The sequence below is a fragment of the Rosa rugosa genome, chromosome 1, assembly GCF_958449725.1.
Source record: "Rosa rugosa chromosome 1, drRosRugo1.1, whole genome shotgun sequence".
Classification (NCBI taxonomy): Eukaryota; Viridiplantae; Streptophyta; class Magnoliopsida; order Rosales; family Rosaceae; genus Rosa; species Rosa rugosa.
The window spans coordinates 15,604,988-15,624,162 of record NC_084820.1 but is presented as its reverse complement, the minus strand read 5'-3'; the positions used below and the strand labels follow the sequence as shown (position 1 = coordinate 15,624,162).

General features: G+C 37.8%; 1 protein-coding gene and 1 long non-coding RNA gene across 3 annotated transcripts; one reads left to right on the top strand and one right to left on the bottom strand.

The window, feature by feature from the left end:
- Nucleotides 1-3,357: 3,357 nt before the first annotated feature.
- On the bottom strand, nt 3,358-7,027 carry LOC133727378 (uncharacterized). Of its 2 annotated transcripts, XR_009855148.1 has the most exons (5): nt 6,889-7,027; nt 6,518-6,740; nt 5,075-5,417; nt 4,655-4,913; nt 3,358-3,750 (listed from the first exon to the last, which is right to left on the bottom strand). It is a non-coding gene; the product is annotated as an uncharacterized LOC133727378 (long non-coding RNA). The 2 variants fall into 2 exon arrangements; XR_009855147.1 differs by having other exon boundaries at nt 4,655-5,417.
- Nucleotides 7,028-17,091: 10,064 nt separating this feature from the next.
- On the top strand, nt 17,092-19,134 carry LOC133720571 (caltractin). The gene is made up of 7 exons (XM_062146947.1): nt 17,092-17,249; nt 17,466-17,586; nt 17,688-17,724; nt 17,803-17,830; nt 18,397-18,549; nt 18,655-18,757; nt 18,846-19,134. Exons 1-7 carry the CDS (start codon nt 17,247-17,249, stop codon nt 18,908-18,910), a joined length of 510 nt encoding a protein of 169 aa, XP_062002931.1. The 5' UTR covers nt 17,092-17,246; the 3' UTR covers nt 18,911-19,134.
- Nucleotides 19,135-19,175: the final 41 nt, after the last annotated feature.

Here is a 19,175-nt window from a genome sequence, read left to right as displayed (position 1 = left end):
CGCCTTATGGTGCAATGCTTCTCACAAAACGCCCTGGAATCGACTACGATGAGACATATTCTCTCGTAATGGATGTCATTGCACTCCACTACCCTGTCAGTTTAGTAGTTTCCGAATAACTGATCATGCAGCTTACAAATATGGTCACTACGTATCTCTATGGGGATCTAGATATGGAATGTACATGAAGGTTCATGGTGAACTTCATTTACCCAAGTCAAGTGGCTCTAGACCACGGAGCGCGTTTTACGTACAAAGAGGTTGAAACGCTCACTAAAGTGACTACTTGATTGGGAAGGGATATGCCCATGCGTTTCCATAACAAAATTCAGATTCTATCGCGGTTCATATTGGACATGATCTTCATTGGAAACCCTTAAAGAGTTAAAGGAAACCGCTGAACACTTGAAATCCGAGTTTGAGATGAAGGATTTTGGGAGAACACGATTATGTCTCGGTTTGGAACCTGAGCATCGTGTTGATAGATGCTTATGCATTTTGATAAGGTCAAACCTTCAAGCACCCCTATGATCGTCCGTAGTCTTGATCCTAAAAAGGATCATCTTCGTCTGAAGGATGATGACAAAGATGTGCTAGGGGCAGAAGTGCCTTACTTGAGTACAATAGGCGCATTATTGTACTTAGCTCAATCACTACTAGAATTTTGGCCTTAGATATCACGACAATTACATCGGTGAGGAATTCACGCGATGTAAAAAAATGTCATTAACATCGATTCCTCAAATACCGATTTCTATGCATATTACTGACATCGATTTTTACTGTTGACCGATGTCTATATTTTCATTCTAAAATTTTCAAAAACGCGGAAAGACTAAGTTTAAAACGTTGGTACACGCGGGGAAAAAAATTTTCCCACTTTACTTCACTCACTCTCTCTCGCCCTTCCCCGAAGCCCTATCCTTCTCCTCCCACTTTCCTTTCTGTTCAGCACCTAACCTCCTCTCCTCCTCCATCTCCGAACCGAACCGTCCTCTTCTTCCTTCTCCGCCTCCGACCAGAACCTGACCCTTCTCCGGCTCTTCCCCCAAACTGCTCTCTCTCTCTCGTCCTAATCAAACCACGTCCTCAAAGCCCCAGAAAACGAATTCGCAGAGATCGCTTTGTGGCTCATCTCCGAGGTGCGACCTGGCGTTGACTCATCAGAGGAAGGCGAAGAATATGGTGGCCACGGTGAGCCCACCCCGGTGGTTGGAGATCGGTGACGGAGGAGAGAGTCCTCCAGATCCACTTTTTCTCTCCTCCCTCTCTCTTTCGTATGTGCTTTTCTCTCTTCCTAGCTTTATAAAGGGGGCCATTCGGCTCCAAATTCTTATTCATTCTCTGAATCGCTTCTTCTTCTTGTTCTTCACAGAGAGAAAGATTGAAAGGATTGATTTTGAATCAAAGATTTAGGAATGGCTTCGAGAGTCGTTGATCAACAACAAGCCAGAGGTATTGCTTTCTGATTCTAATTGGGGGTTTTGTTGTTCTTGATGATTGTTCATCTGATTTGTGAAACGAAATGTTCATAACTGGGTGATTTTGATGAAAAGGCTTAATCTTTAGACTTTGTGTTTGTGTAATTGCATAACCCATGTTGAGAAATCGTAGATTTTGATGGTCCTTGGTGGCCTTTTGGTTTAAATTTTGCAAGAAATTTTCTGATTTGGTTTCTGGGTGTGGATAGTTCTCCCCCAATATGATTAATTTAGGTCCTCTATTATTTGCTGGTTAGAATCCAGATTGATCAGCTCTCACATCACATATTAGTTGTTAATTAGATTGTTGGTTTCACTTTTTTGATACTTGCCTTCATTATGTCATGGTTTATAATTTTAAAAGATTTTTTGGACCACCTTGATTACCAGAAGCTATATATTCAGAAAGGCACCATTGATTCTAGAATGAAGAGTCGTATTGTTACCAGGCATTATTAATCTTTTGCTGATGAGTGAACAGAAGATGTTAATACTGAAGTAATTTTGTCCATTTGATTTTTTTTGTGTCAAACTAGTTGATTGCAAAAGATTGAGACTATATATATATATATATATATATATATATATTCTGATCGAAACACTTAATACCTGATTAATTAGTTGATCATAATGTGGAGTCTTTGTGGAGGATGGATCTCTTGATGATAATGTGGAATATATATCTCATGATGATGCAGACCCTAGAGATGCTTTGAGAGATCGATGTATGGATGTCAGCAAAGGTACAGATCCAATTGTTCTCTCTCACCTTTTAATTTGAAGTTGATTCAAGGGTTCACATTTACAGAAGTAAACTCTGTCAAAGTTACTAGTTGTCATTTCTTATTGGATGGAAAACTTCTTACTAGTGGCGGCCATGATAAAGAGGTGAGTGAGTGAATTTCTACATTGCGAAGAAGAGATCTGGAAAGAATTCAATTCTGCTCCATATTGACTAATTGGTTCTTTGGAAACATAAATGGGAAACTGGTTTAATTGTTTCTCAAGTGCAGTAACTTCTTCTTTCTGGTGTTGCTTTTGCTTATTAAGACTGCTTGTTGATATATGGTGCAGGCTATATTATGGTACACTGATACTCTGAAGCCAAAATCTACACACTACTAGAATTTTGTTCATAGACATCGGTTCTGGACCGATGTTAAACTAATTTTCGACCGATGTCTTAGTGGGTGTAGAGAAAAGTATAGACATCAGTATAAGCGCGTTTTCAACCGATGTCCCAGACAACAACCAACATCGATTCTAACAAATAAATCGATGTATAATCGTTATAATCATCATATTTTTGTATGTTAGGTATGTCTAATTCTTCATATTTTCACATTTTATGCTTAATAAAGTATATGTCAAACAATACCTACGTGAACATTTGCATCGATTTCTATTCCATAAGCGATGTCCAGTACACTTGTAGACATCAGTTGCCATGAGTATGGTTTGTTCGTGGGCATTTTTACATGTAGCTTGGCACATTATTTTCTTGGGACCGATGTCTGTATCTTTAGGCGTCATCGGTTTTTTTTTAAGGCCTGATGTTTCATTTAACACAGCACATCGTTTTCATTTAAGCAAAACGATGTTCAATGGTTTTATGTACATCGCTTGCTTTTTCTAGAACCGATGTGTTGTTTCATTGTAGACATCGCTTTTGTTTTGTAAAATCAATGTGCACTGATTTTGAGTACATCGGTTCTGCGGACACAACTCGATACATTAATAATCATAAGACATCGATTTTTATTTTGATACTGATTTCTAATCTCTCAAGTGACTTCGTTTTCCTTGGCATTACTGTTTTGTTATGCTTTTATATACTTCACTTCATTTTGACAAGCGTGATGAGCTAAGTTTGCATCTAGCTGCTGCTAGGAAAAGAAATGCATTTCATAATCATCCAAAAATTGGGGCTCTCCTTAATTTTCTTTCCAAATTCATGATTGAACATATGTCACAAAAGAAAACCCCAAAACCTACAAAGGCTAGCCTAGAAACATATGAGCAACAATCTACAAAATTTCAACACCAAACTTTGCTTCAAAGCAAAAACTAGCCTTGCTCAAAATTCATCTTAGTAGTCAAGTGCAAGAGAAATATGTATTAAGCTAAAGGTTCACATGAAGTGAAGTTAACAGCGGTAACCAGACCAATGTGACTAGATCACCTTATCAGGCTTGCCCATCCATTTCACTTCACACCCTAGCTCTTCATATTTGGCAGCCAAATATTTCACAACTTGTAATCCAAGGCCCTGCAAGAGAATGACAAAGTCAGTTTCACAGTGCAACAAAAACCTAATGACAGTGATTTTTGGTATTACTAAACTAAACAAAAAGAAATACCGACATGACTGAGCTTAAAAGGTACTAAAAAGGCAGTGAATCTCAATACACATAATTCACATCGGAATACCAAGTGAGAAAAAGCATGACCACTTTACCTTATCACTATCATCTCTCATCACATTTGTGGTCAAAGCCATCAAAGCCATCAACTTTTTCTATTGCTTTATGTACTTGCTATGATTTATTTTCTAAATATTCATAGAACCTGTTCAAATTATGTTTTATGCTTCTTTAATTTTCACAAATTATAGGAGACATAATCCTCCTCATACTAAGAGAAAAACTAAAACTGCTCAATTTGGATGGTTCTCTTAAAATTGATCATTAAAGTGCTGCTAGCTACCCGAAAAGACAATGGTGATCATTTAGTTGTTGCTTCCAAAAATTTGAGTACTTTCTTACAGCTGAAAAGTACTTTACTTTACGTGCTGGACTGCAAGCTCCTTTACCTACACGGTTACAAAAATCTGGACGTAAAGAGAGATTGCAAATAACAAAGCTTTTAATTGATAGTAGTGATGGGTCATTCTCAGCTAAGTGATGGGTCAAAAAAATTCTCCTCCTCTCTCTGTGGCTCTATGCTGCTAATTTGAAATACAAGAATCATTTTAGTTCCAAATTTCAGTAAGTGACTCCTTGCTAATTTGAAACGGTGATAACCACATAAAATAGCTACATGATAATTATACTCTGCCTTGGAGAAAAAAGGATAAGACTTGAACACTGGTAAGACAATGAAGATAAGATACGGAAACCACTGATATTTTACTGATTAGAGAAAATCAACACTGTACCACACTAAAAGCATACCTCCAGACAACACTCGCACAGAAGCAGCGGTACTCTCCTCTATAGATTTGATTAATGATCCTTGTTTTCCAATTAAATTAATCGCTTGTGTGGATGCTACCAACAAACGGATGGAACAGAATGCAACTCCAGCAGCACCAGACAACTCTGCCTCGCCTGCACACTTAGATAATCCAGCGACACGTTTGAATACTCTTATTACAGCATCCATTGCAGGGGAAAGAGGAGCCTCTGGCTATTCCCTTTTGGAGATCAGCACCTAAGTAAACAGATTGTATCAGAAATGTTGTGACAAAGAATGATACCAATGTAGACATTTAAGTCAAATTGCTAGTTGAGGTGACATGTATCCATGGAAGGTTGCTAGTTGAGGTCAAAGTTAAATCTATTGATTCAAATAAAGGAACTTACTGCTCTTACATGCATCAACAATGTCATGACCGGTATATATTACATCTTGCATGTCATACTAGCATCTCTCGATTAACTTGATATAGTAGATATGACCTTATTAATACAATTCCAAATGGTAAAAAGCTGCAATATATGGAGATTCAAGAAGTATAATCATCAACTTTCAAAATAAGAAATCATAATTCCACCCCTGTACACCCATGAGAACCCATATCAGTGATAAGGTCACAAAAGCTCTTTGAAGACAACCCAAAGCGCACTGCATATTTATATACCAAGAAACCCAGGTCCATCTCATTCTTAGTCCAAGAATCCAGCCACATTGTAGAGGTGTAAATCGTGCGAAAACCTGACGAGAGACCAATGTAGAAAATTGAATATACAATTATCAAGAAACAGATAATAAACGCAGAAACAACCACCAATAGAACATTAACTTCTGAAGAATTTTCCAAGAACCAACCAACTGTCACTAAAATTGTTCTTGCTTACCATTCTCAAGCTCATACAAAATCATATCATCAGCAAATTCATCACCATATGAAGAATTGAACATACAATGCAGATAATCATTAAGCAAGTGTTACAAGAACAAATCCACAATAATAATTACCAAGAACACTCAAAATTTTCTATGACCCAGTTCAATTGGGACTCACAAACAGAAGCAGGGGCAAAATTACAAAGTATAAACCACCATGACCATTTAATCGACACATCAAAACAAATTCCCCAGACTCTGTTAGTTTGGAGGACAACGCATCTATAACCCTTGCACTAAATCAAGTCAGGAAAAGGCAACCATAAGCTCAATGAGACTCAAGAACAAGTATCACACTCATTGACAAAAGTTCCGTCCTTAGATTTTAAGTCTATTACTAGTTTAATAGTAGTTATGTTCTCCATTTTAACTTCTTTAATAGTAGTTTAATAGCCACCATTAGCAGAACAAAGATATACCCATTAAAGAAAAATTAGAAACACCCTCAAAGTTCCACGCTTTGCACTGGAAACTAAACCAACATTGCAGAAATCCCAAAAACAAACACAGAACAGAACACCAAGAATGTTAGAGATTTCTCTTACAAGTTTTTGTTCCCGATCTGACACGATCTCCAATCTCTCTCTCTCTCTCTCTCTGAGATAGAAATCTCTCTTCTTTTTTCTGAGAGAAGGGTCTAAATTCTCTGTAGAACAAGTTCCTAATGTTTTGTTAAGAACAAGTTCCATGAAGAATGTTTTTATCCAGATCCCAGTAAATAAATTGTTTTTATCCAGATCCCCAAAGCCCTACCTGGGAGAATCTTAGTACTTCCAACAAACAGTACATCCCCGATAACCATCTCAGCTACAATATTCAATTTCAGAATACACAAAACACTCAATCAACTAATTGAACCATTAAAATCTCAACTGAATTAAGAAAGTATGAATGGAAATTGAAAGTACCGAAGATGCAGCCGAGGTTCCAAATGTCCGCCAAGTCAAGTAATCTGTGGACCCAAGCAAAATCTCCAGCACCTGGTAACAGAGAGTGACCATGTCCAGCATAAAAACTCGCAAAAGAAAGTGAAAGACTGACTGATCCCATCGCCAATCTTGAGGCTCTGTTGTTTCTAGTCAAGCAGCATATTCTTAGGTCTAGGTTTCCACAAAGCAAACGATGGGAAGTCTGTCAGACGTTGTAAATTATCAAACAGTCAGAATTGCAACAAAACAAAACAGAAAAAGTACAAACACAACAAATCTCCCACAAGCCTGATACCATCAACTGAAATTGACTCTATCATTTACATATATAGAACTAGAACGATACGTACTAAGATTACTTCGCCTCCGACCGGCGACTCCTAGAATCCTTCTACAGGCAAATCCTTCGAATCCCACAACGGAGTCGTTCTCTGAAGTGAGTCGCGCCGACTGGCCGCCGCTCTCTTGATTCGATTCCACAGGCTAAGACTGAACGGCACTGTTTAGAAATGCTTCGACAAATAAGCTGAGGACGGACTGGACGAAGTCGATGCCGGACTGGACGAAGTCGATGCCAGACTGGACGGAGTTGATGCCGAAGAAGCTGAGGACGTAGATGAAGGAAGGAAGGAAGGGAGGAGATGGAGGTCGGGTTTGGGAGGAGATCCAGATTGGGGTGAGTTTAGAATGAAGGCAAGTTCGAGTGAGAAGGAGGCCGCGCGAGAGCTTAGGGTTTTCTGTCTAACTTTTGGGATCGGGCTTTAATTTTTTTTTTTCTAAGTGTGAAAGTTTTTAGATTTAGTACCCGCTTCTTCAATTCACTTAAAACACTTAGCGCGTTTTGCAAAAATAGGTTCCCGCAAATTTTCAAACAAAACTTTTAACACCGGTCATTTTAAGACCCGATGCTAATGATATACATTTAAATCGGTATTTTCGTAAAACGATGTTAGATTACGTTTTTACATCGTGTGCAAGTCTGACCGATTTAAAACATGCGATGTCTATGAACAGATTTCTAGTAGTGACACTTGAAGAACATTCAGCTTTGATAACTAGGGGGTGCCGGGTATGCCACATCTTGCAACATCTTCATTCAACAAAACTGTCAGTCTGGGATGCTGATAATGTGAGTGTAATATTCTGATCTTTTCCATCATATTGTCACATTGTGCATAGCTTGTGCTTTGTTATCGAACATGTCTAGAGTAATCAATATTTATATTTCTCGATCTTGAGTAATCATAATACTATTTGTTTCTTACCCTTATCTTCGGAAATCTTTCCAGTATGAGCTTATCTCTGTTGGTTAACCATTTTAATTTTTTTCTTGGTGGTCTATATTCTTGCAAGTAATCTTTCTGATCATTTCAATTGATATGTAATGAGTTGTAAGAAAGTTTTGTTTATGTCTTAATCTGCAGCCTGGTTATTCACTTCATACTATCCTAAGATGTCATGGTAAAAAGTAACTTATACTCTTTTCTTTTTATGGTCTCTAGCATCGATTTCTCAGAGGGCACGCTGGAGTTTAGCATATGATGGGATAATTGTTGGTTGTTGTTTATGATAATTTGATTAATAGGGGAAGATTTGAAAGTGCAGTTTCTTTATGTGAAATTTCGGTCAAGTTTCCTTAAGGAAAGTGCTTGTGATACTATAGATATTTGTTTCTAACCCATGCTCCAGATTTGGTTTCTTTTTTCTTTCTGGTTCTTAAATAGAGGTATGATTCATTGGATTGGAGAAGCTACAAGAGCTTAACTTGTCTTCCAACCTGTTGGACTCAGTGTCTGACACCATTGGACTGCTGCAAAATAAGGTTGTAGGTGTCTTTGGCAACAAGCTTGCTGCTCTTCTTGACTCTTATTTGGCAATAAGATCCTCTAGTTTTGTCTTCCTATGGTTTATTTAGGAGACTTCAATCTTGTTCTTTTCTTTTGCTATTGTATATAGAGAAGTTTAGGCCATATGTCCCCTTCTCCCTACTCTTTGTACTGTTTTTATCAATAATATTAATGAGAATTTTCTTTTGCTTACCACTGGTATTCTCATTGTGATACTTATCTAGTGAAGAAACTGATTTAGTAATCACTTCTAAACTATAAATTGAAGCAAAAAGAATGAAGACACAACAATTTGAAATAACAAACTGATGTTATAAATGACTCAGGACATCAGTTCTATCTATAGAACATATGTCTAATACTGACATATAAATCAGTTTCTTATGTAAAACGATGTCTTAGTAGGAAACAAAATCAGTTTTTTATAAATCAAACGATGTCTAGAGGCATTTTATACATCGGGAGCTTATAAGAAACTGATGTCTAGAGTCATTTTTAACATCGGCTAAAAACCGATGTCTGGGATTTCCCGATCTTTAACATCACCCACTAAGACATCGGTACATTTTTTTTAACATCGGTTTCTAGCCGATGTTAAAGGCAAAAATTCTAGTAGTGAATGCACAAGACCGGACATCTCATTTGCAGTGAACTTGTTAGCTAAGGTATAGCTTTGCGCTAACGCGACGCCATTAGATTGGTGTAAAAGATATTTTTCAATACTTGAGATGTATGATTGATATGGGCTTGTTCTATCCCTACAGAGAGACGATGGATTCGGACCCATCACACACCAGGAATGCCGCCAACACTGGCCTGCGTACACTATCCCCATCCCAAAATGATAAGCGTTTTGGAAGGTTTAATTTGCTGATGTTGGGTATCTCTCTGACCCACACAAAGGTCATTACCAAACTGGTGAAGTGTTCACCATGGATAAAGACTGTGATATCTTGGAGGTCTACAGAATAGACCCTAGTCGCTATATCTTTGAACAATGCATAGATTATTGCTCTTCACAAAGTGGTTCATGAATGTATATGGATTGGATCCATAATTACGCATGTTCGAACAATTGTAGTTTGAAGTCTACCACAGATGAGCCTACGAGCATATAGGATAATGCTGCTTGTTTTGAAGCAAGGCTACATCAAAAGCGACCACACCAAGTATAATCAGCAACAACAGACTCTCCTCAAGATTGAAGTGAACTAGGTTCAATTTGAGGACAGTGCGGCAAACTTTCTCACTAAGTCATTGCCTAAATTCCACTTTCGGGTAACATGTTGGTAACATCATTTGCGGAAGTTATCCGAACTCCCATGACCGTAGTCATCAGGGGGAGGTGCAGACATTAGGGGGAGATGTCTACATGTATAGTCTTGAAACGTGGAGGGTGTGTTGTGCTCTTTTTCCCCTTCGACCGAGGTTATTTTGTCCCATTGGGTTTTTGTTACTTGGCAAGGTTTTTTAATGAGGCAACGAGATGAGCACCACGTTTGAGCGACAAAAGGGGGAGTGTTCAAGTAAATCCAGAATATGTGTCTGGCCCAAACTCGAGGTTACTTACTCTAGTTGAAATATGGTTTATATTAGAGATATTCTCGGAGAATCTTAGGAGATATCCAATCTGTGTACGATTATGTTTCCATGTACAACTCTATCTCTATGCTTGTAATCCTCTATATAAAGAGGCCCTATTATCAATGAAAGCACAACTCAATTCTCTCCCAATTCAGTTTTCCTTAAACAAAATTGAGTTTATTATTTTTTGTTTGTTTTTTCCTAATATTTAGATTGTAGATGATAATTAATGACTGCTACTAACATGGAATTTTTTCTTACCTCTTAATTTAGACATACGTATTTTCCAAATTCAATTTATTAATGCAATTTTTTTTGGGTGGTGCCATTTCTCTATTCACACACCCTCTATATTTTTCTATTACTTTAATTCAATTTATTTTTTACAAATTACCCTAACTACCCTCTTTTGCAATTCTGATTTTTTTTTTTTTTCTACCCGCAGACGAGGACATCAAAACCCTTATTTTGCAAGTCAATTTCTGTTCAAGTTTTGCCCTAGCTACTTCCCAAACTCCAAACTGCATGAAATTTTAGCATGCTCTACCTTATTGTGTTTACTTTGATTCTAAAAAATTTCAAGTTCATTGCTGCACAAATACATTTTTAGTAAATCTCCAAAGCTGAACTGTTCCTGCCTTAAGGTTCCACTTTAAATTGTGTTAAATTTGGTCTTATTCTAAATTTCTCTTGCTTGAGAACCCCTTAAGTCATACCCCGGGTTTGGGGTGTGACAAATTGGTATAAAATTTCCTAATTTCTCTTTAGATTTAGCATGAACAAGTTAAGTTTTGAGTGATGAGGAAGTAATCAAGGAAATTGAGTGTTTTGTCTTATTTATTTTTGCAGGGCAACTAAAATATTTACTAAAATGAGGAGCACCTTTGTTGCTTCCTGAATGTTGACGATTTTAATGATCGAGGTAAATTATTTTTCTAGGTCATTAGCTAATGTTCTTAAAATCTTATGTAGGGTTGATGATTCAAATTTTTTGCTTACATCAGAATTTTCACCATGATCTTTAGATTTTGCATGAAGAAGTTAAGTTTTGAGTGATGAGGAAGTAATGAAGAAAGTTTCTGTGACTACTGATATCCATTATAAAACTCTGCATTGACTAATATTTTGCTTTTTTTGTTTATGTTTTGTTGCAGATTCGTAATGCCATTACATAACAACAATCTTTTGTCTGAAGTGCTATTATATTTTCTTTGGATGCTATTTTTCAATATTTGAGATATTATTGCATAGGATCTACTTGTTACATACCAGAAATAATGTTCCAAAGTCTATTGTTTTTTTTCATCCTAATGTTGAACTTTTATTTATGGGTGAGTGTTCTTTCAATACAGTTATCTAAAATACATTATATTAAGAGTTTCATACCATTGATTATGCGTGTGTCTGCATTTGTCTAGCCCCTCATGTAAGTCTTGTTCAATTAATTTTGAACTATACTCCAATTATTTTTGTTTTCGTACCCATAAATTTTCCAAATTTGCAGACTACGTCTGAAAATGGCTTATTGCCAATCTATAAGAGACGAGAAACTTTAATAAGCTAGGTGCAATATTCAAACCCCAGACAAACAAAGGAGTAAAGCACGCGTCTTACCCCTTCTACTCGTATGAGGACAAACCTTGCAATTTAGATGATAATTGATTCATGATTGACTTGCCGAATAGAAAAAAAGAGAAAAGAAAAATAATTAGAATTGCAAGGGAGGGTAATTAGGTTAATTTGTAAAAATAAATTGAATTAAAGTAATAGAAAAATAGAAGGGGTGTGTGAATAGAGAAAATGGGTGTGTGAATAGCACCACCCATTTTTTTATATGAAATTAATCAATATTTGGAAAGAAAATTTAATGCCTATTTCTTGACACCTAATTCAATATATTAATGCTATTTGGAAAGAAAAATTATAAGAAAGAATTTAATTAAAGGAAGAAAAATGTGAATTAGTACATAATTAATAGCCGATGTTTTTTTCCACCTATGTACGAACTCGGCTATTTCTCAAATAATTTGATATCGGCTATTTCTCAAATAATTTGTAGCACGAACTCGGTCCAACCTTCTATGTCCATGGTTCATGTAATACTCTAATAAACCATTAACTGTTACTTTAAGTAGTCCTCCCATATATCTATGGAATCCATCCATCAGAAGATTCAAGGAACTACCTAAAGGGCTAAAGGCCTCCTCCGTGAGTATGACTATGGAGGATTTCCGGAATATAGTACTTTTCTTGGATTTGGATTCCGAACGATTATAAAATTGTGAAAATTCATCAATTCATCAGAGGGGAAATTGTTTTATGATGAAGTTGAGGTTTATAACCTTAGATTGAATTCGTGGAGAAGAACTAGCGCGGTTCCTCCATAATCAAGAGATATCAGAATGCGGGGTACATCTGTACACTTGAATGGAGTTGTATTTTGGAAAGTATTTGATTATTCTACGTATAGTCATTCCATCCTTTCTTTTGACATGAAAAGCGAGGTTTTCAGTAGGATTTTACTTCCTAGACTGCAAACTCCCAATGTGATTTGTTCCTATATTAGTCTTCAAGTGTTCAAGAAATCGCTGGCGGTGTTTCACTTCGATCGGTGCCCTTCCACTATTGACATATGGGTTCTGGAAACGGAGACTTGGAAAATGATTCACACCATTCGTCTGCCTGCTGGAAAGATAAAAGGAGAAATACCACAGCCTTTGTGCTTTGCTAAAAATGGTGGAGTTAATGTAGCTACGTCAGCAAAGGGAGGGGAGAGTGGTTATTATTTGGGTGTATATGATCCTAAATCTCCTCGTGCTAAGGATACTAAAATAGGTATCGATTATCAAAGCATGTAGATTGATTCCTATAAAGAGAGTCTCCTTTTACTCGATTGAATTCTTAGGTTGCAAAATATAGGTATTTGAAATTTTGAATGTGCTAAGCATGGGGTAGAGAAGGTTGATCGAAGAACTCGACATTGACAACGCATAATCAATCCCTAGGCCTCGTGTGTTGTGTATTGAGTGCGTAATAATTTGAGATAGTTGTTGTAAAACTAATTTGCTTGAGAGCTGAGTATTTGTTCAATTATGTATTTCCTACGAAGTGATCATCATTTGAATCTGTATCCGAGTATTCTCTCAAGCAGAGCCCTAGGGTTTTGAGTCTAGTGCGGCGGCATCTCATTGCCGTCTGTTTCAGCCCGGGGAGCTCTCGTCGTTGGTTGTAGTGGCAGAAGGTTGGACCAATTCTGGCTTGTCTTGGTGGGATCGACGTTCTGCAGCGCGGAGCTAGATCGAGGTCAGGTACGTTGGAGACCGCTGATCGACTCGGGTTGAATCTCTTGCTGTTGGAGAGAGCAGATTCGTAGTCGGGTTGGATCTCTTGATCCAGCCTCCGGTGTTGGGTGTATCTGCATGTTTTGATCGGTACAGCAGGGGCTTGCTGTGGTCTTGGGTTGCGGAGCTTGGGATCGGCAAATTGTTGATTGGTTTTCTCTCTCTCCGGCGCCGTAGAGACGTATACCAAGGTTGTTATGACTTATGATTTTGGTGATTATCTGATCGACGAGAGATGGTGTGGTGGAAGAGTCGGCCGCCGAAGATTTTGATGTTGGTGGCAGCGGCAGCGATGGCCTGGCAGAGAGATTGGGCTTCTACTTACTTAATTGAGTTTTGGGCTTGGGACTTTGGGCCTGGGCTCAAGTCGACTCAGATTTCATAGATGAGCAAAAAGACCAACCTGATGCCAAGGTTGTTGGCTGCTGAAGAGTTTGAGGCGAGTACTAGTTCTGACCCCAAGGGGAAGGAGAAAGTACTTGCTTGGGGTTTCAAAGATATAGACATTCTGAACTCAAGCCTTTTAAAGTAGGAGTAATTTCTATAAGTTTATTTAAGACGTTTCTAGTTGATATTTGTATCACAAATGCGTGATGGCAGGTTAGACTAGATGAATAATTTTTTTTTCCGTACAAAGCGAGATTATTCTTGTTTAACTTAGGCTTGCTGTTTAGCGAGCGTCACTTTAGACTTTAATAAGTTTAGTTTGGCTTAGATAAGTTATCTGGTTTATTTTTTTATATTTTTTTTTATGTAAGTTCTGTTAGACTCTAGCTTGTTTTCATGACTTTTTTTTTTTTATGAAACGAGAGGAGGACTAACTCATCGCCCTCTCTCGGAAATTTGTTTTCATGACTTGATTACTAATAAAATTAATTCCTATATTAAAAAAAAAAAAAGTTGTATCAATTGTTTTGACTGTTAATATCCGTAGAAAATGTAACGGGTACAATAGTAGGGTGGAAATTTCTTAGTTCACCCTCCACATGAATTTTTACAAAATACACGTTCAGTTTTATCCTCACAAAGATGGGGGCTGCGGAGTGGGCAGGAATTATGGATGCATAAGCGTCAACCCAAGTTGGAAGAAATGGAGCAACACCTCCAACGTCATCTTTGTGGAGTCCTCCTACTGTGGGCTCCTTAAAGCTTGATTGTGATGCATCTATAATTCAAAATGGGGGGTGGGAATTGGAGTTGTTTGTAGGGATAGTGGAGGTGCAATGGTAGCAAAGTTGGGTGAGAGGGTCCTTCGTAGACTCAAACCACGCGCTGCTGAATTGTTGGCTATCATGAGAGGCTTGGAATGGAGTTCAGCCCATGGTTGGAGTGGTTTGTTTGTTGAGACTGATTGTTTAGAGGCGGTACACCTTATTAATGGAAGTGTTGAGTGCCTTGCTTAGGAGGGATTGTTGGTCGACAGAATTAAATCGATGATGGATTCTGTTGGTGTTCAAAGCGTTCATTATATTCCTAGAGGGGCTAATATGGCGGCTCATGTAGTAGCAGGATTCGTAGCTCGTGATACTGGGCGGTATGTTTGGTTAGGGATTGGGCCTTCTTGGCTCATGGATGTTATCCATGGTGACGGACCTATAACTGGTTTGGTTAGTAGGGAAGAGAGTGGGGATTTAGTGTCCACCACTAGTCATTCCCATATTATGTAATTTGCTATTTCTTTAAATAAAAGTATTATTCATTCTAAAAAAAAAAAAGACAAAAAATTGGAAAATAAAAGTAAAACACACCCAATAGGTAATTAAGTCCGCCACCAGAGGCACGATTTGGTCGAGCACTTGACTTTAAACCAGACATTGGGGTGTCACTGGAACTAAATTCACATTCAAAGTTGAAAATCATTCTATCTTTACCAAAGTCGAATTAGAATATGGCATCAAAATTGAAATTTCATCAGTTTAATCCTAATCCTCCTCTTCATAAGTTTAAAATCACAATCCAGTTTGATCCTAATCCTCCTCTTCATAAGTTTAAAACCACAATTTGCTAGTTTCCCGCTGGTTGCAGACTCGATTTTGATAGCCAGCAGCCACCTGATAATACATTCAACTTCTCCTTCATCAATTTCATCCAGTATCCAGTAGTCCTTGCTATCTGCAATGATTTTTGTATCAGGCTAATACCTTACTCAGGGAAGAAGCAATGTAAAGATGTTACTTTACACCTTAATGAAAATTCAAAATTACTTGAACGGGGTTTCATCGTTTGTTCATAATATGTGTGCGTGTGATATTTGTTGGACTGGTTTAGGTATAAAGCATTCAAAAAGTTTCATAGATTGTAGGTAATGCTTTTACACAAGTTGTTTGTTATTTGGTATAATTACGCAGTAGTAGCGTCTGAGCACCATCAAGGCTCTTCTTATACACACTAATAATTGGATAGATGAAAAGGAAATATGCCCAGCCTAGTACTACAGATTTTGGATTCTTTCTCGTGATCCTCATTTTCCATTGAGAATTGGTTTTCTTTTGGGTTTGTAATTTGACCTGAATTATGTCAAATTATATTGTTATAGTGTGAAAAACACACTTTAATTCTTCGAAACCTTATCCATGGCTAAGCATAATTTTTTAGAACCAAAATGAGGGTTTCTGTAATAATTTTCTTTGTGTCTGAGATCTATCACTTTTGAGTTTATTTAGTAACTTTGGTTCCATACATTTATGTAGATAAATGTTGGTAGAGGTAGGGCTGGAAATTTAGCCCGAACGGTCCGGGCCCTTTAAAAAAATTTAGCAATTTTATAAAGCCCGGCCCGAAAACATTATATAACAGGCCGGGCCCGGTCCTTAGAAGTCAGAAAAAAGAAGCCCGAAGGCTTGAAATCATGTAAAGTCTAGCAATTATTTTATTTTTTATTTTTCTAGTTTTCTCTCTCCTTCCTTCACTCTCTCTTCTTTCGTTCTCTTCTTTTCTTCCCATCTCTTCTTTCTCCAGTTCCCGTCTTCTTCTTGTTCCTCTCTCCCTCTTTTTTTTTTTTTTTTCTTTTCCCTTCTCTTCCTAAGCCTCCTTCCCCATCAAATCAATGGTAGATCATTAGAGAGAATTCCTTTTAGAGAGAATTCCTAGTCTGCCTTTGTCACTCAACCCCAAAATCTGCAAAACTCCATTGGAACAGTGGCTCTTCCATTCCATCACCCGCATATCTCTCTCTCTCTCTCTTTCTCTCAATCTCTCTAGATTTTCTGTAGCTTTGCCAGGAAAATAATGCACAAAAGGTCTGGAAGCTTGCAAAGATCTGGAAGCTGAATCTGAGTCGGGGAAGTTGATGCCGAATCTGAGTTGTGCAGATTGCAAAAGTCTGGAAGCTTGATTCAATTACGAAGTTTGAGTTTGATTTCCGAGTCTGAGCAAGAGGATCGAAGTATGAGCTTGATTCCCATCTTCCATAAACCCAGACTTGGAGCTTTGATCTGGGCAGAGCAATTTGGGTTTGGAGCAGTGGAGCTTAGGGATCTGCAATTTGGAACTTCGATAATCGATTTGTTGTTTTTTTTTTTTTTTTAGCCTTTTGGGCCTGAAAGCCTGCAAAAACCCGACCCGGGAAAAACGGTCTGGGCTCATCTCTGTCCCAAAAATTAAAAAACATTATTTAGGCCCGGCCCGAAAATTTCGGTCCGAGTCCGGGCCCTTCAAATTTTACACGGGCCGGGCCCATTCCCAGCCCTAGGTATAGGTTACTTGCGGTAAAGAAGGCATAAAAAATAAAAAAGTAACAAAAATAATACCTCAGCATAAGTATTCGATCCGGCCCATGCATATTTTCGAGCCGGGCCCGACTCGCTTGATTATTAAAATCTCCAAAACACGTCCTTTCCCCCAAACATAAATCTTAAAACGAAGTTTCTGAGCTTCTTGGGGAAGAGAGAAACAATACACAAGTTTCTTCCACTTTCGTATTCAACGCGTCGCGAAATGGTTAGCTTCCCAATGTTCCGATCTTTTCAACTTTCTTCCCAGCAATTTTTGTTGTTTAATCTCAATTCAACGTTAGAATTGCATACTTAACGATTCGAATATGTTGAGCAATAGCTTTGACATCAAAGAATGGATCTGGGTTTTTGAAGCTAACGAGTTTTGGGTGATGGGTTTGGTTTCTGACTTGGTTTGTTGGCTTTGGTATTGGGTGAACAGGCAAGCCTCTATGGAGGGCCTTCTAGGAAAGAGAAACCTAGAGCGAGACATCATGGGTTAAATCAGCAAAAGAGGCAAGAGATTAAGGAAGCCTTCGAGTTGTTCGACACTGATGGCTCAGGTAATTAAAGTTATAGTTTTTTTCTTGTTCGGTTGTCTTGTTTGTATAAGAATGCTTTGATTGATCAAGGTTTCTGATTATGATCATGTTGTGTTGTTTAGGCACTATTGATGCCAAAGAGTTGAATGTTGCCATGAGGTATGGTTTCTTATCTTGAACTCTTGTGGACTGGTTTTGACATGTTTTGTTAACAACTGATACCTTTTGTCATGACAGGGCTCTTGGATTCGAGATGACAGAAGAGGTAAAGTAACTTCTCTGCCGGTGTAGACTCATTTGTTAAGCTTGTATTTGTGTGTATCTTTTAGTTTGGGAGTAGAACCATGCCCATAGCATACTTGTTTGTGTAGTTGTCAAAATTATATTAGGTATCTTTTATCTGGTTGATAGGGCTTTTGGTTTTGAGATGACAGAAGACGTATCTTATCCGATTTGAGGGAAATGGCCATAACCCATGTGTGAATTTACCCAAAAATTGTATCTCTAAGTTCGCTCTTGTTGGGACTACAGAATTTCTGGCTCAATTATCTTCATCGAGGGGAAAAACTTTTGTTTGCTTGAACTAAATCCTTAAAAGGGCATCTGTAGTTTCATTTCTTTCAGATTGTTTGTTGATCAACACTATATTCTTCTTCTGCCTCATTTTTATTAATGCCCCTCTGGTGCAACCTCAGCTTTTCTGTGTGATGCTAGGTTCTTAAGTAACCAACCATTTCAGCATTTGAATTTCTTGAGAGTATTGTTGTTTCCACTTGAAAGTCTATGGATATCGACTCGATGGCTGACATATTGTCTGTTGTTTCTTTCCAGCAAATTAACCAAATGATTGCAGATGTTGACAAGGACGGAAGTGGTGCCATTGATTTTGATGAGTTTGCTCACATGATGACAGCCAAAATCGGGGAACGGGACACAAAGGAGGAACTGATGAAAGCATTCCATATCCTTGACCAAGATAACAATGTATTGCTCTTTTATCAGTTACTAAATCTAAATTAGTCTGGAGTTTTATTTTTCCAACATCTGATTTGTTTCAATCTGTAACCTCTTAATTCTTTCCGAATTTAGGGCAAGATATCTACTTCAGACATTAAGAAGATTGCAAAAGAGCTGGGTGAGAATTTCACTGATAGAGATATTCAAGAGATGGTTGAGGAAGCAGACCGAGACCGTGAGTACTTCAACTTCTGAGTCATCATTTTTTTGGGACCTCGAATTTTTCCTTCTATGTCCTAAGAGCTTATTATTAAAATATGCAGGTGATGGAGAAGTTAGTGCTGAGGAGTTCATCAGGATGATGAAGAGAACAACATATGGCTATTAGAAGTCAAGTAGCTTTCACCCTTCTGCTTGGTGTTGGGAGCCTGATCCCATCCATATATATGTGTTGTATCTATTAGCAAAAAATGACTGATAATCTTAGACATGTGCTGTTTCAGACATTTTATCTGTACAATTATGATCTCAGACATGGTGCTTTAGAGCTCGTTTTCCCCAACGCTGTAGGATATTTGGAATACATTACTATTGTAGCCTCAAATTCCATTATCCCATCTCAATCTCAAATTTAAAAATCTGATCAATATGAT

Excerpts from the sequence above, each read along its gene's own strand:
- LOC133720571 (XM_062146947.1), top strand. Across the intron at positions 17,587-17,687 it reads GTTCGACACTGATGGCTCAG|GCACTATTGATGCCAAAGAG; the intron begins GTAATTAAAGTT and ends TGTGTTGTTTAG. Across the intron at positions 17,831-18,396 it reads GATTCGAGATGACAGAAGAG|CAAATTAACCAAATGATTGC; the intron begins GTAAAGTAACTT and ends GTTTCTTTCCAG.